Source organism: Diabrotica undecimpunctata, chromosome 9 (genome assembly GCF_040954645.1).
Source record: "Diabrotica undecimpunctata isolate CICGRU chromosome 9, icDiaUnde3, whole genome shotgun sequence".
NCBI classification, from domain to species: Eukaryota; Metazoa; Arthropoda; class Insecta; order Coleoptera; family Chrysomelidae; genus Diabrotica; species Diabrotica undecimpunctata.
The window spans coordinates 126,468,586-126,493,570 of record NC_092811.1 but is presented as its reverse complement, the minus strand read 5'-3'; the positions used below and the strand labels follow the sequence as shown (position 1 = coordinate 126,493,570).

Genomic DNA, 24,985 nt, shown 5'->3' with positions numbered 1-24,985 from the left:
CCTTTAGGTCGCCGAGAATTATTGTTTTACTACCGGCTATTGTGATGTCCAGTAAATCTTGGAGCTGTCAATAAAAAGCGTCTTTGTCTTCCTTGTTTTTGCTGTTATCCGGTGCATATATGGGGATAATATTAAGTATCGTCTGGTGAAGTTTAAGGCAAACCAGCATCATGTGTTCGTTGATGTATCTTATTTCTTGAATATTGTTACTATATTTATTGTGCATTAAGAGGCCTACTCCTGCCTGAGCTCGTTTGCTTTTATCTACTCCTCTGTACAGGAATATAAATTTGTTTCTATGGGCACTTCCTTTCTCTTTCTTTTTTGTTTCGTTCAGGGCACATATATCAATTTTATGGAGCTCCAATTCCTGCACAACTTCCTGTTCCCGTTTGTTCCACGATGCGATGTTCCAAGTGCCAATTCGTAGATTATTTGGTCTCTTTGTCCTTTTTCTTGTGTGGTTCGTCATCTGTGTATCCGTCCAATTCCGAGGCTTCTGTTCGGTTCTCTGAGCATTGATTTTCTTGACAGTAAGTAGGCTGCTAACCTTGCTCACCAACCCCCTTTTCTGAGGACCATTTTTCCCTTCCTCGTCAGCCCTGACCCTGCCTTCCATTGGGGTTGGTTACCCAATCTCCAGCAAGGTTACTCAGGTTTTCCAGGGTTCACCAGTGCAGCCCAAGCCGCACTTCGTGGAAATGAGGATAGGGATATAGAAATAGGTTCTGTAAGTTCATTCCGTAATAACATTCATGCTCTTCAATTTGATTATGGATGAAATCATCAAAAGCGTTAACAAAGGAAGAGGATACAGAATGGAAAACAAAGAAATAAAAATACTCTATTACGCAGACGACGCAATATTGATAGCCCAAGATGAAGATAGTCTGCAAAGACTGGTCCACAGATTTAACATAAAAACAAAAGAAAAAAATATAAAAAAAAAACATTTGACTAGCAAAAACATATCGAATCGAATAAAAAAGATTTGGTGTGGTAGAAATGAAAAAAAAAACAGTCGGTTTATGCTTGAGGTTGAAAACCGCTCGCCTATAAATATTTTATTTGTAAAACATTGATCCCAATTAGTGATTTTTATTCCACTTCTGATTCGTCGGAACTAAAATTTTCATTGTTGCCTTAGGTACATTCGCCATCATCTTCCGTCATTTCGAGAATATCTTGTACTTTCAAATAAATCCTGTTGGTTTTAAATAATCATTTACATGACAACCACAGTTTTCAGGCTAGAGTTTTGTACATTCTGGCTAAATTGCATTAAGCCACATGAAATTAACAAAAATAATTCTTATATTTTTTGTTGTAAAGATTTCCATCATGGTGCTAAAGTGTTGGAGTCAAACCACTTTTACTTTTTTTCAAAAACTGTTCGTTGTATTCTTTCGCGGCATAAGTTTACATAAAAATGCGATTTCTTGCATTAGTTCCTTTGTTAGAGTTATACTAGGCATACATTTTCGCGGTAAACTCTTGAACACCATTAATTTTTTCATCAATGAATATGTCGCCTTTATCAGTTAACTTTGTAAAAACGATTTGATACTTTAATTCTGTCATCTATTCATTTGTACTGTTAGTTGGTTTAGGTTTTAGTGTTTTCTCACATGTTAGTTACATGGTAGTGTAAACAAACATTTACGTTCTTCATTTTGGTTTTAGCTATTTCCGAGATCTTGGATAAAATAGAAGCCGAGGTGGCGTTATACCAAATAAGCTGCAACAATAATATAGAAAACGTCAATCAGAAATATCACAATTTAGACACTTTAGTAAAGGAAGCCTCCTCGATATGTCCAACCGTCAAAGATCCTCTAAATCACCACGATTGTTTGGTGTATATCTACACTTCCGGAACTACTGGTCTGCCAAAAGCTGCTGTGATCACTAACTCAAGGTAAGGATTGTTATTTTTTTATGACATATTTGAAAGTTCTTCATTTATTTTATTTATAAAATGTCAAGATGTTTTACGTTGATGTTCAAATGGGACCATCCACGAATAAGATGTCATACAGTGTTTGTATGGTGCTGAAAATCGTTCTAACATTGTACCAAGTGACCTTAGTATTAGGAAAAGGATTCGGATATTCAAGAATGCCGGATCAGTTGTAAGAATTCAAGATATATTCGACATTAATCTGTTAGAGGAGAAGAATGGACGGAAGAAGTAAAAATACACCACTTTTTATTAACGTTGGGCAAAGAAGTTGGGCACTTAATATCAAAAAGAAACAAAGCTTTTTTGGTGACAAAGCCATTTACAATTTAATAATAGCCTAAAGGGTTATAGTCTAAGTAATAACGTCCTGTAAAGCCATTTTCTAATAGAAGACAAAATATGCTAGAATTTTAACAAGAACGAGTTCGAGCAAGGCAAGGCCATTTGCCATACTTCCGACTTCATCAAGTGCTGCGGTAAACAAATGATTCCCGAACAAAATAATTTTTGTAGGAGAAAATCATTAACTGGTCTCCCTTTACTTCTGATCTGAGTCCTCTTGACTGATTTCTGTGGGAATACTAGAAAAGCCAATTATACGAGGACAAACCAACGAATATGACGCAATTAAAGCACAATGCCACATCAGACATCACCATAATTTCGCGAGCAATGTATCAACGGTAATGTCGTTACCAATCTTCGTTGGAGAATAGAAAAATGCCGGAAGTCTGGTGGTCTGTCTTCAATCGTCGGTTAATAAAACATTCAACAACCCAAATCTCCGATACTCCTTTTGATCATATATACACAACGCTAATTTTTTTCTTTAGTATGTATTTGCAATTGTTTTATTTCAATCAATAATGAAATTCCAGATACATCTTTATAGCGGCTGCAATAAACAAAATGTGCAATTTCAAGTCTTCTGACGTCTTCTATACGCCACTTCCTTTGTACCATACAGCAGGAGGGTGTATGACAGTAGGGCAAATGTTAATTTTTGGCGCCACTATCGTCATACGGAAAAAGTTTTCTGCGTCAGGTTATTTTTCAGACTGTCGTCGATATAAAGCTACGGTGAGTATTATTTCATTCAAGATTTGAGCATTGTTCACCGCTTCTGTATATAATACATTGTTTCTGACACTTTTTGTAATCGGTGATCACTCAAATGTGACTATCGTCACATTTGTACGAGGGAGAGCGAAATACAAAGGTGTAGAGAGACTTGTTACACAGGCGCTTAATCAGTACTGATTTGTCTTAAGTGAATAGACACAAAACACGCAGAAAAGACTTTACGCACCTGGGAATTATCGCCATTCATAGTCTAAAAAACAGATAATATTTTCAGATTAATATCCCTTATCTTCAACCAGATCTTATATGAATTACTCTCATTATTATCTAGGGAGTACATAAGACACACTAACTTGTTTTATTTTCTATAATTGTCCAAGGAAGGAACTCATTTCACTTACATTAATGAAGCTGATTAAACAAATAAAATCATTAATTACTCTCAGCACAAAATCAGCTTCTCTAATACTATCGACATTATTGGGAATAGGCTTATAGTGCGATATAATTGTTGTTGTTAATAACACCACTGCTTTTCTCGGCAGCTTCTGAAGTAATTCTTCTGTTATCAAAGTACTTACTCTAGATTTATGTCCATTTTTTTTTCAATATTCATTAACAGCTTATTTTAAATATACAGTATAGGTAAAAGTTTATGGTCGGTATGGAGCTTACGTGAGATGGAGTGAGAAACACCTGTTTAAAAAGAGAGAGGTATATTAGGTCCGCCCTTTAAATCGCTGAACTTGCATGAGTGGAAATAATAAAAAAGGGGAAATTCAACGTTGCCAAACTTATTGGTTTTATTTGACCTGTTGTCTTTTTAGCATTTGAACAATGTTCTAAGATAATCAAATTTGGGCGAAATGGATTTAAATGGCAGCTTACTGTTTTTTATTGGGAATATGCCACAATTTTACTTTACAATAAGTGTAATATAACATTTTGATTTCCACTTCGGAAATCGTTTTATATAATTAAAATTAATAATGATTTTTATTTTAAGTACGATTTCCGAATTAAAAATCTAAACATCAAAATAAGCTTATTTTAAAGTCACATTGTGCCTTATTTCCAATAAAAATAATAAAATGCTTATAACTCCACAATAAATAAACCTTCATACGAAATTATTTGGCAACGTCTCATGTCGCGCAGTCAAAGCACCGAATCAAAGTAGGGACACAGGTAACGAACGAGTAGAGGTGGACATTCTTTTTTTTTCGAATCCTGAGAAAACTAATAAATATTTTTGAAAAATTTAAACGCAGAATGAAAGAATACAATATTACCGAGGGCCGAAAGTCTCTGAAAACTTCTATAATGTTTATTTTAATAAGTTACAGGGTTGAAAAAAGAGAAAATTTAGTGTGATTTTGAATTTTAAGTATCTCATTCAAAAAAACTTTTTGTTTATTTCGGCCCTCGGCAATAATGCCACCTTTCATTCTGCGTTTAAATTTTTCAAAAATATTTGTTAGTTTTCTCAGGATTCGAAAAAAATGAATACATTTAAAAAGCATTGGCCTGAAATTTTGCGCCTACGCTCTTAACGCAACTAAACCGATTTTCGTAAACAATAACTATGATTGTTTAACAGTAGTTTCAAGTAAGAGAGTACCTACATAAACAAACATAATGGCTATTATTGTTTACGTGTATATTTATTGAAGTGAAAGAAACTAATGAAGGATATATTTATTATAACTTGAAAAATAAACTAAACAATACAAATAGTAAATCGTACTTACATTTACATTACACGTTATTATTAAATCGCGAATCGTCTAAATTGACATTTAAAAACGTAAGTTTTTCTACTTTACTTCTTGTTAATCGTGTTCTTCTTTTATTTAAAATTAAACCAGATTTTGAACATGTGTTCACATTTACAATACTTTTTGCTAAACCCGATATTAGTAATTGTACTACGTCGGATACTATGGATGTAAGGTTACCGTTTGCTAAAATTTTATTGCAAGATTCTTGCAGGCAGCGTACCATAACAATCACTGAACTACCCTTCAAGTATTTTTGGCCACTCATTGTACTTGTTATTTCTTTAAATGGCCGTAAAATTTGGGAAAGTTGAGAACAAATAATCCAGTCTTCATTATTTAGATTTGGTCCAAGTCTAAGTCTGTATTAACTAATACAAAAGTGGAACGGATTGCCTCTTCTAACTCGGTCATTCTTTTTAACATGTAATAATAGGTGAAGTTCTACCTAGTTTCCACGTCTTGGATTGGCCATTTGGGAACTTTGTTATGTTGTAATTGATACTTTAAAAGCCTTTCTAAAGATAAGGTACTTTTTTTGAAATGTGTTTTTTTAGAAACTGAAATTTGAAATTAGTGAAATAATTTCACTAATTTCAAAAGCGATCTTTTCTTAATTATGGTTGTTTCAGTACTTGTAGTAGAAGTAGTCGAAACGGACAGAAATGCGTCAGAAGTTTCAATCATTGCAATATTCAGAAAGTGGACCATAAAAGCTGCATCTTCTACAAATGCGCATTTTTTGAAAATAAAATTATTATTCTTATACTAGGTCAATAATTTTGACTAAGAAAAAGAATTCTTAATTGAATATTTACAAGAAACACATCCTTTGACGAACTATCAATAAAGATTTGAAATCGAAAATGCAGATCAATCGTAAATCGAAACTCATTCATTAATCAGAATACCTAGTTATAAAAAACAAAAGAAAGAGTTAAGAAGCTGGTTACTTCTATAAAAAAAAAGAAAAACAAGATTGTACTAGTGAAAATCAACCAGTACAAGAAAAAGAAACTGATAAAGATGACTTAAGTCCATGATGTATTTTTGATGAATTTATTGGACATGACTCATCTAAACATACACCTGTATCTAGAGATATAAAAGAAGTCGACATGTATTTGTCTGATGATATTACCCACAAAAAATTTCGAACGGAGATTGGAACTGTCCATTACAGTGGTGGAAAAACCATCGCCATGTATATCCTAACTTAAAAACTATATTCATAAAATATTGTAGTATTGTAACAAAATCTGTTCCTTGTGAACACATGTTCAAAATCTGGTTTAATTTTAAACAAAAGAAGAAACAACAAGAAAAGTGGAAAAACGTATGTTTTTAAATGTCAATTTAAACGATTAGCGATTTAATAATGTGTCATGTAAATGTAAGTACTATTTGTATTGTTTAATTTATTTTTTAAGTTATAATAAATATATCCTTCGTTAGTTTCTTTCAATATAATAGCCAATATGTTTTTTGTGTACTCGCTTATTTGAAACTACTGATAAACAATCAACTAGTTACAGTTTACGAAAAACGGTTCCGATAAAAATGTCAACGACCCACCTCTAGTTTCTTAGGATCGGAACCAGAGATCTCAGATCGGAACTAATCGAAACTAATCGGAACTAATCGTCTTACTACTGGGCAGTGGGCAGCAATAAGAAATATGGAGGGGAGACCAAGGAAAATATGATTGTTATCTTTGGCTATTCGCTGAAAATATGATTTTATATCTGTGTTAGATATCCTGTTAAATTTTACCATAGATAGATAGATTAAGAGAGGTGGCCTTTCGGCCTATTCCACTGCGACCTTTTCAGATCTATTGTGGTCCTCTAGTCCTAGATAACATTCTCTAGCCTGACCCTTTTTATAAAGTCTAGTAGCTTCGAGACTGTACCTTCCATGTAGCTATTTGCCGGTGGATTTTCTTCTCCTAATGCAAAGAACCGCACATTTGCCAGACTGTCACACTGACATAAAATGTGCTCTGCTGTTTCTTCTTCGAGGTGACAGAATCTGCACAGGTCATCATCTGATAATCCCATCAGCTTCAAGTGCCTATTCAGCTTACAGTGCCCTGTTAGAAGACCTACTATGACCTTGACTGTTTTCCTGTCTTTGCTTATTAGGTCTGCCGTAAATTTTGGCGAATGTTCTGTAATGAACTGTTTCGCCTGTCTTTGTCCTGGTGAATTCCTCCACCATTCCAGAGATTTGCGAGCTACCCACTTCCTTGTAGCCGTTCTTGTTACTGATTTAGCAACTCCGCAGAAGGGTTCCGGTCCAATGAATGGCAATGATGAGCCTTGTTTGGCCATTTCATCTGCTTTTTCATTGCCCTTATGACCCTCGTGCCCCGGTACCCAGGCTACCGTAACCTTGCTACGGTCTCCTAGTTTATTTAGGGCACACTCGCAATCCCATACTAGCTTAGAATTGACCTCTACGGAATTGAGTGCCTTAAGCGCTGCCTGACTATCTGTGAAGATAGCAACTGAACAGAACGTTCTTTCCTGCCTTTCTATTTCTTCCACGCAGTGATGGATTGCAGTTATTTCCGCCTGGAAAACTGTCACATCCTTAGATAGACTTACCGGGAAATCTATCCCTTGATTTGTCCCTACTATGCCGGCTCCCACACCCTCCGATGTTTTTGAGCCATCCGTGTACCAGGTAGCAGCAGCTTGTATGGGTACACCTTTATTCCAGTCTTCCCTGCCTGGTATCTTAATTGTGAACTTATTGTTAAAGCTATATCTCGTAACTGTTGCATCGATAGGTTTCCCCATCACAATATCGGCTTTTAGCTCCTCGATTAGCTTTCTGTTGTCAGTACCATGCATCTGGCTTATATGTCGCTGACTATGGATTAATCTGTGCATCACGGATCTGGCTTCGCCCTGTATCCGTGATGCACTCGCTTATTTGAAACTACTGATAAACAATCAACTAGTTACAGTTTACGAAAAACGGTTCCGATAAAAATGTCAACGACCCACCTCTAGTTTCTTAGGATCGGAACCAGAGATCTCAGATCGGAACTAATCGAAACTAATCGGAACTAATCGTCTTACTACAGGGCAGTGGGCAGCAATAAGAAATATGGAGGGGAGACCAAGGAAAATATGATTGTTATCTTTGGCTATTCGCTGAAAATATGATTTTATATCTGTGTTAGATATCCTGTTAAATTTTACCATACGGACCATAAACTTTTACCTACACTGTATACAGGCACAAAATGTTCGCACACTATATCTGCAAACCAGTAAACATGCATTACAGGAACTGTCAAGTTTCAGTATACTTACACTATCTATGCGATCTTATCACACGCTTCCTTGTGTGTAAAATCAGTTATACATATATATAATTTGTTTGTGGTTGTAGGTAGCACAATATATCGGAGAAATGTGCCGATACATCTTGGCAGTATCGCCAAGCGATAAAGATAAAAACCATAACATAAGAATGATTTACGGAAACGGTCTTCGTCCTCAAATATGGAGGGAATTCGTGGACAGGTTCAACATTCCTTTGGTCAGCGAATTTTATGGAGCAACCGAAGGAAATGCTAATATAGGTGAGTTTAGTCATTAAAAACAACATCTTGATACAGGGTTGTTGTCGTTTCCCTATTCATCTCATGTGTAATAATATTTTGTATTATAGTGAACATTGACAATACGGTAGGAGCCATTGGATTCGTTTCAAGAATAATTCCATCTGTGTACCCGATTTCCATTATAAAAGTAGACCAAAACACCGGAGAACCAATTAGGAACGCCAAAGGATTGTGCATGCCTTGCAAACCCAACGAACCGGGAGTCTTCATCGGCAAAATCATACCTAATAATCCGTCGAGGGCGTTCTTGGGTTACGTGGACGAAGAAGCTTCCAAAAAGAAGGTCGTTCATGACGTTTTCCATCACGGAGATAGTGCCTTCTTGTCCGGAGATATCCTCGTGGCCGACGAATTTGGGAATCTCTTTTTCAAAGATCGCACCGGTGATACTTTTAGATGGAAGGTAAGTTTTTTTCGTTTCATAATAAAATTCCTTTAAACAATACCTTAAAACATTTCAACAATAATGTTGAAACGGAGACAAAGCCGTTGCTATAATCATTATCTACAGTTAGTGCCGTGGATCTTGACTTTCACTACTAGCGATCAAACTACAAATCCAAAGCAGAGCAAATATGCAATGTTATATTTATTTATGCAATAAATGCTATTTAAGTTTTTAAATAAGGCAAAATGGTTGTAGGAAATTGAAATCTGGCATCAGCGCTCTAAATTTTGACATTATAATGATATGCTGCTCAAAATAATACCATACTAATTTGATTTTTGTTGTGACTCGAAAATTTCTCGACAGAATAATGGCATCAGCGCTCAAATTTGGAATCTCCGCCGAAATTTGGCCTTAACACCCTTAATTTTGATATTTTAATGATAAACTGCTGAAAATATTGTCATATTAATATTGTTTGCATTGTTATTCGAAAAATTGTCGACTAATTAATGACATTGGGGCTTAAATCTATTACCAGCGCCCTAAATTTTGACATTTTAATGATATAGTGCATAAAATATTAATCACCTCTTAAATTTGGCATTAGCGCTCAAATTAGGTATCCGCGTCCAAATTTAAAATAAGCGCTCTAAATTTTGACATTATAATGATATACTGCTCAAATTGTTGCCATACTAATTTTGGTTGCCTTGTTATACGAAAACTTCTTGACTAAATAATGACATCAGCGCTTAAATTTGGCATTTGCGTCAAAATTTGGCATTAGCGCCCTAAATTTTGACATTTTGGCAACATTCTGAACGTACTGCTCAGAATGTTGCCATACTTATTTTGTTTGCCTTGTTATTCGAAAATTTGTTGGCTAAATAATGACATCAGCGCTCAAATTTGGCATTAGCATCCAAATTTGGCATTAGCGCCCTAAATTTTGACAGTTTAATGATGTATTGCTCAAAATGTTGCCATAATAATATTGTCTGCATTGTTTCTCGAAAATTTCTCGATTAAATAATGGCATTAGCATTCAAATCTAGTATAAGCGCCCTAAATTTTGATATTATAATGATATACTGCTCAAATTGTTGCCATACTAATTTTGTTTGCCTTGTTATTGGAAAATTTCTTGACTACATAATTGCATCAGCGCTCAAATTTGGCATTAGTGTCCAAATTTGGCATTAGCGCCCTAAATTTTGATAGTTTCACGATATACTGGTCAAAATTTTTATGCCAATATAATATTGTCTGCATTGTTTCTCGAAAATTTCTCGTCGACTAAATAATGGCATCGGCATTAAAATGTAGTATCATTGCCCTAAATTTTGATATTTTATTGATATAATGCTCAAAATGATGCCATACTTATTTTGTTTACATTGTTACTCGATAATTTTTTCATTAAATAGTGGCAACAGCACTTAAATTTGGCATCCGCGCACAAATTTGGCATGAGCGCCCTAAATTTTGACATTTTAATGATACACTGCTTAAAATGTTGCCGTACTATTCTTTTTTTGTTGTTACTCAAATATTTCTTGACTTCATAATGTCATCAGCGCTCAAATCTGTACTTTCGTTACATTTATTTGTTTCTCCTTGTAATTTATAGGTTTTCCTCTATGGATACCTCACTCAAAGATCAATAAAAACTTATGTACGTGTAAGAATCCCTGAAACATTTGTTGTGACGTCGTTCTCTTGTATATATATATATATATATATATATATATATATATATATATATATATATATATATATATAACGAGTTTATTACAGCTGCCGCCGTTTCTCGCAACCTAGCTTCCAACGCTTGCGATCGTTCCAGTCATCTACTTGTAGACCCCTATCTTCCATCGCACCTTTTACTTCTTGTCTCCACGATCTTCTTGGTCTTCCCTTTTTCCTGCGGTTGGTGGGGATCCACTGTAACATTCTCTTTGGCCATCGTTGATCATTCATCCTTTCTACATGGCCATACCATTTCAGCCTTTTGCATTCTATAGTTTCCAGGACGTCAATGTCTATGCCCATACGCTCTCTGATTTCAGTATTCCTTACTCTATCTCTTCTAGTGAGTTGGCAACATCTTCTCCAATAATTCATTTCCATTGCTTTTTTTTTTCTTGTTCTCTTGTTCTTCCCTAAATATCTTCTGCACTCTTGTCTCGTGACTCAAAATAATTTTTTTTTCCATAAAAAGACCGGCAGTTCCTCAGTATCAAATTGTATACCAAAGGTGTCGAAAAGTATCACACTGTCGAAACAATGCATTCAATATTTACATACCATGTATCTTCAAAAGTATTTTCCACATCAACATGCTCGAAATATTCCTTCATTCAAATAAAATTTTAGGGAGAAAATGTTTCGACGGCGGAAGTAGAAGCAGTAATTAGTAATTTAGTAGATTACAAAGACGTTGTAGTTTTTGGAGTTGAAATAAGAGGACAGGAGGGCCGCGCCGGAATGGCGGCCATTTTAGACCCGGACGAAAAAGTCGACATGACTAGATTGATGGCGGGTCTGAAGAAAACTTTGCCTTCCTATGCAAGGCCTATTTTTATTAGAATCTTAAGTAAAATAGATCTGACAGGTAAGTGAATGTTTGTATTTTTATGAAATAGCTATAAGAAATAAAATTGGGTGGATAACTTAAATAAAACAGATAATTTGTGTTATTTTTCTGCGATATTTTTTTAATATAGTTCGTTTTTTTTGCTTAATACACTTGATTAACACACTTTATAACTTTTATCCCGCTTGAAAAGTTCATTTTGCTCGATATCTTCAAAATAGGGTGAAGTTCCGCGATGAATTCATAGTTTGTTTGTAAAACGGCGTCCACCGAGACATTTTTTGTCAAGAAATAGTCACATAGGACTAAATTTGGCGAGTACTGTGGTTGGTCAATAAATTCCTATCCTAATAGATGTAATTTTACCTGTGCAAACAATACCTTTTGGGCAGAAGATAACGCACTTGGTTTGCTATACAGTGTGTTCAATTAAGTTGGCTCCATATGGGAAACCTTTTTATTTTTAGTTTTATGAACAACAATTATTATTCTTTATAAAAAATTCTGCTGTTCTAAAACCTAAAATACAATCATCAAATATTAAATTGTTTCACTCATATACGCGGTTTGTCCAAAAATATGAATTGTGGATATAATGTTAACTCTTGCATAAAATTCATAGTTTTTGACAAGCCGCGTATATGACTGAAAAATTTTAATATCTGGAGATTGTATTCTAGGTTTTAGATCATTCATAACGTTTTATAAAGAATAACTTTTTTTCATAAAACTAAACATAAAAAATTTCCCATATAGTTCCGACTTAATTGGACGCCCTGCATATAAAAGGGTGTGTTTTTCTCAAATCAACGTCTAATCTGTTCCAAAGAGCTGCTGAGTAAACACAAAGAATTGTTTTACACTTCTTTAAGTAATATATTTGAATATATTTGGCATCCCAATAAACAGTCATCTTTTCGGTCGATAGGGTACTCTTGTCTTCGGATTTTCAGCGCTTTTTGTTCATCACTGTGATTGTGTTATCGGTGGAAAAAATCTGCGATATTGCTAATTTTCATTCCACAATCTGCCATGATTGTATCATCGATTTTGTTGATGATTTCTAAAGCAGTGACTGGTGCACCTGGATGCCCATTGTCAAATACACCCTATCAACCACAAACACTAGCTGACTACGAACCGTTTGGCTGATATTTCCACTTTGCTTTTTGCTTTCAATCCGGTCATTAATCACTGAATGATTTCAGATTGTAGATAAGAATTATTTGAGTTCCAATCGGATGTTGACGGATCAGTAATTCGGGTCTCAGCTTAGTTTCTTGTATATTGTAAATAAATATGATTTCTGTAGCCTTCAGCTTTTAACAATTTACAGTTGGTCCTCAGCTGAGAAAAATTTAGGTTTTTTTCTACAAAAAAAAACTATTCTTGGAATTCATTCTCGTCTACCGCCATCTAGGAAAGGCTAGATTAACCATACACAAAGTCTACATGGAAAAATAAAGGAAAGTTAATTTTTTTTTCTTCAAAAATACCTATTGTTGGAATTCATTCTCATTTAATACTATCTAGAAAAGACTAGATTAACCTTACACAAAGTTTATGTGGAAAAGCAAAGAAAAGTTAAGTTTTTTTCTACAAAAAAACTGTCATATCAGCAGGTTATGATTATTAAGCTTAGGCTTGATTGTAAGTGGGACTCTACGAGGTGGCCTAGCCACTGGCACTGCATTTTCTTTAAGCTTTAAACTACATTTTTTCTGAAATTTATGAAAAAACATCCTTATTCATTTCTACAAATTTTTCTTTAGAATGCAGTGTTATGTTATCAATTTTATTAATTAAATCAAGCTCTATGGTAGAACATAAACCAAGATAGGTGTTGATCTTTCCTTTACAACAACAAAATCTAATAAATGATCAATAGTTTTATATTTACAGACAAGTTTTATTATACCCAAAGGAATGATCTTAAAACCACCATATGTCTCAAGTATGACCTTAGTTTCTTTTAATTCATTTAATTTGCAAACTTTTTCAACAAAAACCTCGTGTAAAATGTTAACCTGTGCCCCTGTATCTATTTTAAAAGGTATATCAATGTTATTAATTTTTAAATTTTCCATTCAGTCATTATTTTTATTCCTAATTTCATTAACAGTGATTGATGAAATCATGAAATTGTCTACTTCATTATTTTCACTTTCTTCCACTTGTACCTCTCTTACTAACATACCATGATAACACACTTTATCAAAATGCCCATATTTACCACACTTTCTACACTTTTGTCCATATGCTTGACACCTCCTTGGTCCATGGACACAGTTTCTGCAGTTAAATTCACCTCTAGAAGAACTTGCACCCCTAACTGTTTGGACTGAATTATGCCCCTGCTTGACTTTACTTCCAATTGATTCAATTTTGACCTTCTCTACGCTGTTTTGAACTTCTTTTATTTGAGCTTGGGATACTTCATGCATTTTACATATTTCAATAGCTTTAGTCAGATCTAAATTAATTGTTTTTAACATGCTTTGTTGTGCATCCTTACTATTGGTGCCTAATACTATTCTATCTCTTTCCATTGAAAATGCTTTTTTAGCACCAAACTCACAATTTCTTACTTTATTTTTTAAATCGGTTAAAAAGTGGTCATAAGGCTCTCCTTCTTCTTGAATGCGCTTATAAAACAAATATCTTTCATAAACCACGTTTTTTCTAGGGATGACATAAGACTCAAATGCTTCCAATATATCTGCTAGCTTTCCTTGTTGGACCTCTGTTAATTGTGCCATCCATTGTGCCTAGAGCCCCGTGAAATCATAATCATAACCTACTGATATGACAAAAACAATATTTTTCGAAAATTTCATACCTTCTTATCATTTCATTTATTATTAATAAGCAGAAAAAGATGAGGGAAAGGGTTATATTATGAAATATACTGTGATATGACTCTACTTATAACTGTATAAAACGTTTTTCTTTTAGGTACGTACAAATTAAAGAAGAACGACTTGCAAGACCAAGCTTTCGATCCCTCTAAAATTAGTGATAATATTTATTACTTAGACAGTACCAAAGGAACTTACGAAAAGGTAACAAAAGTTGTTTATGACAAAATAAATGATGGAACTATAAGAGTATAAGAATATTTTATTTCATCGTTTTTATTTTCTACTCAACGATTCCATGAAGATGTATTTATGTACATTTATGTGAGACTTTCGTCTGGTTAGAACTAAGGTATAGGAATATTATGTCAAGAGTAATATTTTTGTATAGTACCAGAATAATTTTTTATTTAATTTATTTAGTATTTATGTATCTAGAAATAAGATGGATATTATAAAGTTTAACGAAAGAAGTAGTTCTATTTTGATTGTCATAAGTCCTCGTATTTTTCAATTGGGATCAAGTCAGGAAAAGTTGCTGGCCGAAGAATGACTGCAATTAAGTTCTTTTATGACATGAAAGTTTATATAGAGTTGTTTTGTTGTAGTCCATTCACACTAGGTAATAAAATCTTCTTCCAAACCATGGTTTTAGTAGAATACTTTGATTTCTGTACCATTTCTGCACTACTTCATCTGGAAACATGCTTTATTCCAATTATTGTCGCAAAAATCCTTCTAGGTACGGAAGTCTTCAAAGTTTTCTTCAAATTTCCTACTTTGTGATATAAAATATACGTTCCTAGACAATCCTGAATTTGTGCAACCAAATTACAGCATATTCATGTCTGTACTGTTTCTAAGATATTTTGTTGACTCAATTCTTGTTATCCTTACATATTTCGGCACTTCTACACAAATTTGTCAATTATTTTCTAGTACTTTTAAACAATTTTATGACACAATATTGACATTGACACATGTCAACCTCAAAAATAACAAAGAGAAAAATGGCACATACTTTCTGTAGTTACTGTAAGTCTGTTTTCTTAGTAAACTGTTTTATATCGATAAATGCATCGCTGTTCTTGCCAATTGTTAAATTTAATGCATTTAACAATGTTTGGTATTGATCCATGGATAGATTATTATTATAGAATGTATTTAAGTTGTGATTGACCTGATGTTTGTTAGGATTCTGAATAAGTACATGATTTCATAGTTGCAACAATTAAACATGACAAGTTAAAGATGATTCGGTTCTCAAAGAATCGTTACAGTGTAACGATACCGTACTATGGATGGATTCTGTTCAGTGGGAATCGATTGACAACTCTATTTTCAACCGTTTTGACTTTTAACATAAATGTGACAAGTTAAGGATGATTCGGTTCTCAAAGAATCGTTACAGTGTAACGATACCCTACTACGGATGGATTCTGTTAAGTATGTGTCGATTCAGTGTAGTTGGAATATCGATACCCTACTACGGATGGATTCTGTTCAGTGGGAATCGATTGATAACTCTGTTTTCAACCGTTTTAATTTTTAACATAAACATGACAAGTTAAAGATGATTCGGTTCTCAAAGAATCGTTACAATGGAACGATACCCCACTAATGATGGATTCTGTTCAGTGTAGTTGGAATCGATTTACAACTCTGTTTTAAATTTGGTTTTGGTTCCAGTGGCAGATCAGGCCACATGCACAACCCAACATTGGAATTTGTCACGAGGCTTATTTTATTCTGGAAATTGATGCTGAACAGAGAATCAATACCAGGTAATCGGATCATACAAAGGAATGGAACGATTTGGTCTAACTCCGTATAAATTTCTTTTATGCAGAGTTGGTATATATGGTAAAACAGGGGTTCCCCTTTTACCGTACATCGTTTTAGTTATTTTCTACTTAAGCTTGATGTTTATATAGATGTGTAATTGTTGTCTTAACGATACGTCGATGCGACACATGAGAATACCAATGACTATCTAGAATTTGTATTTGACACGGATTCATGAACAAAAGTAGGTTATGGACATAGAGTTTGACGTGAATTATGGTAGTTTACAGTTTTTCAACACCAAATAGCCTTTTTGCTAACTTATATTGAAGAATTCCTCGACTAATGTTGATCACTTGCATTAGAAAGGCCCAAAAACTTAGCAAAATGGCACTTTCAATTCTTAGCTAGCTTTGTTATCACGATAGAGATGCCACCTAGCGAACAAGTAGACAAATCTAATGCAGCAACGATAAAATAGTAAATTTGTTATACAGTTAACTGAATATCTTAAAAGTCGAAGTGATATTTACGCTATGGAGATCGCCAAAACGTACTCTTTGTATTGTTAGTATGTAGTATTAATTTGGGACAGACTGCAGTTTCTCTGCAGAGAGTCCATACCTTATAATCGGTTCATACAAAGGAACGGAACGATTAGGTCCAACTCTAGATAAATTTCTTTTTAGTCGACACGCTTGTCAGCGATGTCTTTATTGTGAAATTTTCCCCAATTGTGGCTTTCTACGAGGTTCCTGTTCTACCATCAAATTAAGTACGGTCAACTGTTTAGGCTTTGGTGATAGTTACACATCAGTACACCAAGGACCATCTATATTTTGTAATTGATCCGGATTCAGCAACAAAAGTAGGTTATTAATACCTAATTTAGCATGAGTTATGGTAGTTTGCAGTTCTTAAACACGAAATGGGTCTTTTTGATCACTGATATGTTTTAATTTAACATAACATATCACTAATAACTCGTAGATACTTTGTAACAAGGTACGATCGTTTGCTCAGCTCTTTATGTAGGGTAAAACTCATAGAAAAGTGTTATTTGAGCTTTTATAACACATATTTAAAAATTTACGTTAGAGAGATCATTAAAGCATACTTTTTGTAGTTATTCTGTAGCGGAACGAATTCTATGAATTGGTTATAAACACAGAATCAGTCGTACGTGTCAGATCGTATAAAGGAACGTTACAATTTGGTCCTACTCTATATTCTTTAGTCGGTGGGCTTGTTTATGATTTTTTACTGTTGAATTTCTGTTTCTTCCAGGATCAAAATTATGTTACTGACACAAAGTTTGGTATGATTTACGGTAGCTATTTGATTGGAGATAGGACTTTTTGGTCACTAATACTAATTCAGAATTCACATCGCAGATTTTAAAATCTACGCTACAGAAATAATCGAAGTACGTCTTTGCACATTTAGTCGTTGATTTGAGCTTAAAATGAATTATAGAAATCGCTTCTGAGCTGAGAATTAATTTCACATAATCGGATCATACAAAGGAACATAAAAGTTTTGTCCAACTCTATACAAATGACTTTTATTTAGTAGGAGCGCTTGTCAGTTATTTTTTTTGTGGAGTTCTACTAAAATATGAATTTCCACAAGTCTCCTCATTTTTTAATCATGCTTTATGTTGATATTGATGTGTATTGTACAATTTTTTATTTTTCCCAAGTTTTGTCTATTAACATTTATTGTATATTTTCATTCATTTATTAATATTCTTAAGTTTTAAATCGCCATTTTCTAGAAATGTTTGATTTTATCATTTTTTACCAGTTGAACTGCATATTTTTCTTTATTTTGGTATTTTATCAATTTGTATATTGTTATAATAAGCGTATAACGACACATGACGCACCAATGCGTCGCATGAGCATAAAATACGTCAATGGTGAACCGTATACATGAAAATTGTCAGTGAGAAGGTTTTTTTTCTTACGCACAACTAAATCTTGCTTCTGTTTTTCGCATTACTGTCACATCAAGCAACCCGCATGTCAAAATAACTTTATTTACTATATTTTTGGTCGTGGTAAATATCCAAATATTATAAATTTGCTTAGAATCAAGCGCATAAGTGTAAATAAATACATCTTGATGACGACTGAACAAAAGAATCTGGAGGAAAAATTTTGCCCACTTACTTAAAGTGACAACTGTATTTTTATAAATAAATGTTTGGATATTTTGGTACTTCTCTACTATATGGTTGTGTTTTAGTATACTTTGTTATTTTTGAATATATGTTTTTGTTTCGAACACCGAGTTTTATTGTTTTTCCCACATTTCCTGTAAATCTTTGTTTTTTCACCTGTATGTACACTTTTTTACCTAAAAACAACTAAAATGGGTAAAATAAAACAAAAGAAATGTTCCAACAATGTTTTTTTATTTAAGTTATACAAAAATTATAACTTTCAACTTTGTAAGAAAATAAAACAATTGTAAAAGTAGAATCACACTGTTAGATTCTTTAGTTCTGCCAGCAAATCACTCTCTGCTTTTATTTTTTCGAGTTGATTGATTTCTAGAGTTTTGCCCTCAGCTTGCTGTGTTTTTAGCTTTTCTATGGCGTCCAGTTTCTGAAAATGAAGAATATAGTTATATTATGTAACATAAACGAGTAAGTTATGGATCTGGTAATGTAAAAGTGAGATTTTTTTTACCAGCATCTCAATAAGGAGAATGCGTTCCTTTGTCATCAAAAAATCAACTCAATGACCAAACCCCAGACCATAAGCGAGACTACTGATTGACTTAGTGTCTGATTATGAATATGGAGCGATTTTTAAGCAGTGTTTTGCAGAAGATCAACTTGATGCCACGCCTCCCAGCCATAAACAAAGATATTGACTGGTCCAATATATAAATATAGAGCGATTTTCAGGCTGAAATTAGCCTCATGGAGTTTCTAGCGTCCATCAGATCGGTTAGGCGTCTATCAAGCAGTTAATTAGCCCTTGGTTGAGCAAATCTGATGCCAAAACAATCAATCGAGAACCTGTGTTAATGAAAAAATGTCAATGATAAAAATATTAAGATGCCTAATTGAGGAAATCAACCAGATTTACATACAAAACCTAATTTTCTTACCTTTTTGATATTTTTGAGCTTCTTATCCAATTCTGGATCACCAGTTAAATTTATTTTAACACTACTGACAACCGCTGGTGTTTTCGGTTCGTCTTCATTCACTTCCTCCAATTTTTTCGCCTTCTTTGCTTCCCTTTTCTTTTTCTGCTTCAGGGAAGCCTTGGATGGAGCAGAATCTTTGCCTGAAATAAATTACTTAAGACAGCATTTCCAAAAAACAAAATAATCTGAAAATATTTTATAGTTTCAGCCATACTCATCAAACATCAGAATGGGTAGTGTATCTTTATTTTCTAACATAAAATTGTCACCATTAGTTTCAACTCACCTGGTTTGTGTGCAGTTTCCTCATCTTCGTGTAGATTAAAGTTAACTGTAGGACGATTGCGTGCAGAAGGAGGTCTGTAAACTTGCGCTGAGGCTTGCGGTTGACTTGGAGCGATTCCTTCAACTTTTTTGGCTGAAATGACTGGATCACGGAACACTCCTTTCGAGACGTTCTTAAAAACAAAAGAAATCACCAGTACAATATTATTACGAACAAGAAAAGAAAGAAAATCATTGTTTAAAACACTAAAATCTTGATAATGAGTATGCTTTTGAGAGACAGTTTTATTTTTGTATTTGTTTGTTTATGGGCAAAGAAATAAATAAAATGTAACAAAAAAAAATAGGAATGCTGAAAAAAGTGGATTTAAAAATCATACCTTCCAAGTGACATCATATAATTCTTCAGGTTCCTTATGAGGCAGTTCAAAGATCAAAACTCCTGTATAATGCCAGATTTTATATCCATTGCTGATTCTTAACCTCGGAGCCGTGGTGGCAGTTAAAAAATGTTCCCCATCAGCAGCCCAATGAAGCAGCGTTGTATCTGCTGCTTCACAGCTACTAATTTTCTTCCAATTAGCGGTGTCCCATAGTTCGATTTGACCTCTTAAATTGCCAAAACCTCCTAAGAGAAGAATATTTCCTTGAGGATTGTAATGTATAGCATTTTTTGGACCAGATCCCAGTTCAAACACGGGCTCACATTTTATGTTGAAGATGGTAGCTTTAGCTGGCATGAAACCATATACAACACAAAACTCATTGTTTTTTGGAGACCATTCGACGCTATAAATGGGACCCTCTTTACCTAAAATGATAAAAATAAATATAAATAAAAAAATTACTGGACATTGGACAATTTAAAATATTTGTCTGCAAATCTAATTATCTTGTGTAAATTTTGCTCTTATCCTAACCTATAAATTACACATGAAGTGCAAAATTGTCACAGATAATCCCAAAAACTGAATAATCGTGACAGCTGCACAAGGGCCTTTTACTAACTGATACTAAAATCAGAGCTGACATGACAAATATTATAAAAACTGAATTCTTCCTGGTATTTTTCCATATACTACCAGAACTTCCAAGGCCTCCGAATTAACCTGAATTAACTTAACACAATATCGCAGCTTGCCAATAACGTTTTATCAAGTATATGTTATATTGAAAGGATTGTTCATCTATTACTAATACATTTGAGAAATTATATCTAGTAAATATAATATAGGTTATTTTCTATCCAATTTATTATTAATAAAACAGTTTTTAGCTATTTTCCAAATTTCTCTATAGAGATATAAAATGTTACACTTACTTAAGGTTATTATCGAAGTTTCTCCATTTAAGCCCACAAAATATAACCCTTGTTTTCCATAATATGAACCTCCTGTCTTGTCCACTTCTGTAGATGTTAACAACAATGCGCTGTTACCTTTGGCATTCCACATAATATCAACTTTATCAGCTTGAAAAAAACTTCTATTGGCAATGGCTTGTGTGGTATCAAAAGAAGGATACTTAAATAACCTGAAGATACAAAATGTATATGAGATGGACCAAAACTAGCATTTAACTAACAGTTTTATTAATTTACTTTGAACACAAAATGTCTGAAAGAGGCAGAAATCGAACTTGCCAAAATCATTTCAATACTCTTAGACGTTTTGTATTATAAAATGCTTACCTAGCAAGAGAAGGTTGTCCAGGACTGCCCAGTGTGTGGCAAAGAACAAAATAGACACCAACATTAGGTGAAATCTTATAAGAAGAAACCTTAGAACTGTTAATTCTAGCCACTATTCTCTCAAAATTTAGATCTTCATAAAACACAACATCAGTGTTTACTATCCTTGAAAAAAGTTTTTCATCATGACTCCATTGAGGTTCCCTATCAAAAAATAAATAAATATCTTTTAAAAAACCAATTCAAAATAAGAAATATCAAATATTTTCACTCAAAAATATTTAAAGTAATTACCAATTAGCTTGTTTTTTGTGTACAAAGGTCTTAACAAGTTCTCCATTGGCAGTTTTATATATCTTCAAGTTTGGACTTCCCTGAGGGTTGGCGTTAGTTACTGTAAAAGGCTCCCAGCTCATTAAAAAAGTTCCTTTTGGTGAAAATGCCAACTGATAAGCTTTAACATTTTCTATGGTGGCCAATGTTTGCCAGTTATCAGTTTGTAGTACACATAATCTGAAATGAATCAATTTACAATAATACAAAATGATTTTTTGTTGAAATAAATTAATTATTGCAGAAAAATGGTACAAAGGGAGTACAGAAAGCTTAAGGACTGTTCAGTCTTTGACCAAGCATTTGACAGATTTTACAATGAGTCATGCCCTTGACTCAAGACATGCAGTTCCTTGGTTTTATGCAATTGTAAATATAGTTGTTCTTACGTTTGTCCATTCACATATGCCAAATATTTTCCATCTTGATCAAACAGCATGGTACGACAGGCCTTGCTTTGAATCGGAGGACATGTTGGTTTGTTACCAGGAGTAGGTAGTCCTTCATAGAGAGTAATTCCTGATGAACTACGAGCTAAAACAAATATGAATGTATATAAACATGGAGATCTTCTGAAGTAGATGTCAAAAATCCATTGCTGAAGAGTGTTATTGTCAGGATTTTGAACATGTCTTTAAAAAAAATTCAGTCATCTTTGGGACTATTAACGTTGTCTTAACATATTGAGAAGTATAATAGAAGACCATTCGTCTACAATGTGTTAATGGGGATTAAACCGGTTAAAAGCTTCCTTACCTGCAATGGGAATATCCATTATTGAACAAAATAATGTATCAAATGTACTTGAAAAACGTTACTTTTATAAGAATGTATAATCTAAATAAAAATAATTTGTCAACGACAAATTAAAATCACGGTTTCTTATACATTTTTTGGGAATATTGTAGTTCAATGGAGTATGAGAATAGACTTCTGTTTTTAGATGTCCAATGTGTTTCCACCAGTTTTAGGTTAGGTTACTGGTTTGACGTTTGTCAATGTCAACTATAAAGTGAACTTTTGCCTGATCATGTGTTTGGTATTTGCGATTTGGTATTTCAGTAATATATATATTCTTTATCTATGTTTGCGACTGTTCTTACCCTGACCACAGTATATTGCTTATAAAGAATTCTTTATAAGCAATATACTGTGCCCTGACTTAACTTTCAGTACTTTTCACTGTTTTAGTTTTAGTAGAGTAGGAGTGATTTCGTTGGGAAACTTTCTGGGGATGTTGTAATAAAATCTAATTTTTAGTTTTGAATTCGTTAGCAAGTAATCACAAGACTCATTAAATATTACCGTGATAAATAACCCACAGAGAGGTTTAGAAGAGAAAAAGAGGAGTGTCATCTCCATCTCCTAGTTTTTTTCTTTGTCAGTTCCCACAGTATATACCACCAATAGTAGTGTAAGTGCAATAAGACAAAAGGAGAGAGTGAATTGCGTGGGTCCTGCCGTTCATAATGGCGACGGCACTACTAGTCACGTTAGGTTTAGGTTTGTCAAGGATGACATGACAAAGCAGGAGAGTATCACGATCACCTTTGGTAAACTCCATTCGCTTAGCTCGGGCATATTTTGACAGATTCATTGTCGGAAACCTACAACACAACAATTCCTACTTCTCAGTATTAATAGCTCAAGTATCCTGCTATTACAGACCTCTTTCTTTAAAAAAAGAAGAATGATTCTAAATAGTCGAAGTGTATACTAAACCCATCAAATTTTGGGTAGTATATATTTAAAAAATATATATTTAGTTGTTATAATTTAACATAACTATTTATTATATGGTGCAGATAAATAAATATTGATTGTCGGTAATTCGCAAAGTTCTATTTTATTTACTATTTAGTTTGTTTACTATTAATATTTGCTATGAGTACGGGTGCTTGGTTGTATAGTAATTTCCAGCCACTTTTAGTCTGTCAAAAAGTAACTAACTTCGCAAAAAAATAATTACTAAATTCACTAGACACTAGACAGTTCGGACTGGGATTAGCGAACCGAGTTTATCACGTTTCACGTTGGTGTAAGTGCTAGTGCCATGGTTTTACTAGTTTTGGCATATTAAATATCCATCCAATAGTCATAAAATAACAAATAAAAACTTTTCTGTACCGTAATATATACTCCCTATATCTGATATTATGTTATACATTTATATATAAAAATGCGTAAGTGTATACTATATTTTTTGGCAGAATAAGTTGTTGACTATATTTATTTTCCATTAAAAGTATACTTTTTTAATTTACCACCTCAAATTCAGAGCATATTTTTTGAATTTGCCGCCAAATAAAATTAGTTTCGGCCCGTCCGCACTTGGCGCTAGAAACTCTCCTAAATCTTTCTAATGAACTTACCTTACTTGAGGGCTATGTATCTTAGTCAGTTGTCTGCAGTATTCCCAGATCTACTGAAAAATCAGTAGATCTACTGATTTAGGGTCTCGTCTACTGATCTACTGATTTCATCCTTAAATCTACTGAAAAATGATTAAGTTACGTAAAATATATAAAAATTTAAATAAAAAAACTTTTGTGCAAAACTAGATTCTGTTATGAATTAAATAAATCATCCTATTTCTTTTTTATGAATTGGCCGCCATCTAGCGCTAATATATCGCTGCTGCCGGCCCTTATGGGTTACAGATTTGATAGATTTGCATTGCTCTCTGACAGATGGCACTTTAGTTAGCTATTTCCTGTGTAATTTTATACTGGGATCTGTCAAAATGGAAAAATTTTCTTCATTGATAAAAACTGAATGCCACAATGGACCGTGGAAGTGATGACGTAGATTTTATTGACATCTGTCAGTTTCACTTTCCAAACAAACGTTGTTTAGTGTGGATAATTTGTATTTTTCGTTATTTTTTCATTCATTTTTTACAGAGTCTTTCCGTTTTTTGCAATATCTAATTATTCTAATAGTTACTACAACAATTTTACAAGGTTGTGTAAATAATAAAGCATGTTGTTTTATAAAAATAGCAATAAAATGCATGTATCAATAAAGTAAGGTTAGAATGTCTTTAATTTAAACTTTTAAACTATATTTCATAGAAATGGAATACTGAATTATGATGGTATCGTAAAAAACACTATACTTAAAAGAAAAAGCAGCAGAGGAAGCAAAATGTTAACTTTATAGAAATTAAAAAGTCTTGAGATTGGGCATTTCAACTTTTGTTTGGAAAGTAATTGACAGTTGTGACGTCACACTCCCACTGTTCATTGACATTGACAGTTCATTGAGCTTTCCACAGAACACACTTTGACACAGTTGCCTATCTATAAACGTAAAAATATTTCCCCCACGGAATCTACTGAAATCTACTGATTTTTCGAGATGACACCTACTGATAATCAGAAAAATCATCTGGGAACACTGGTTGTCTGTCAGTTCC

The 24,985-nt window shown here is 33.6% G+C and overlaps 2 protein-coding genes across 3 annotated transcripts in view; one reads left to right on the top strand and one right to left on the bottom strand.

Annotated features, from left to right (window-relative positions):
- The window catches only part of LOC140451424 (long-chain fatty acid transport protein 4-like), a 95,694-nt gene extending 77,311 nt beyond the window's left edge, over positions 1-18,383 (top strand). For both annotated transcript variants that reach the window (XM_072545217.1, XM_072545218.1), the window contains exons 5-10: positions 1,684-1,918; positions 2,842-3,043; positions 8,230-8,422; positions 8,512-8,867; positions 11,232-11,469; positions 14,407-18,383. In XM_072545217.1, the coding sequence (XP_072401318.1) occupies positions 1,684-1,918; positions 2,842-3,043; positions 8,230-8,422; positions 8,512-8,867; positions 11,232-11,469; positions 14,407-14,564 (1,382 nt within the window). In that variant the 3' untranslated portion in view covers positions 14,565-18,383. The remainder of the gene's footprint in view (positions 1-1,683; positions 1,919-2,841; positions 3,044-8,229; positions 8,423-8,511; positions 8,868-11,231; positions 11,470-14,406) is intronic.
- Positions 18,384-18,494: 111 nt separating this feature from the next.
- On the bottom strand, positions 18,495-22,563 carry eIF2A (eukaryotic translation initiation factor 2A). The gene is made up of 9 exons (XM_072545219.1): positions 22,324-22,563; positions 21,957-22,101; positions 21,529-21,747; positions 21,235-21,438; positions 20,866-21,077; positions 19,925-20,355; positions 19,546-19,717; positions 19,218-19,399; positions 18,495-18,706 (listed from the first exon to the last, which is right to left on the bottom strand). The coding sequence occupies exons 1-9, from the start codon at positions 22,340-22,342 to the stop codon at positions 18,581-18,583; spliced, it is 1,710 nt and encodes a 569-aa protein (XP_072401320.1). The 5' UTR covers positions 22,343-22,563; the 3' UTR covers positions 18,495-18,580.
- Between the last annotated feature and the right edge of the window lie 2,422 nt (positions 22,564-24,985).

Coding starts and splice junctions, on each gene's coding strand:
- eIF2A (XM_072545219.1), bottom strand. Junction 21,439..21,528: donor CACAAAAAACAAGCTAATTG/GTAATTACTTTA, acceptor ATTTTTTGATAG/GGAACCTCAATGGAGTCATG. Junction 19,718..19,924: donor TATATGATGTCACTTGGAAG/GTATGATTTTTA, acceptor TTTGTTTTTAAG/AACGTCTCGAAAGGAGTGTT.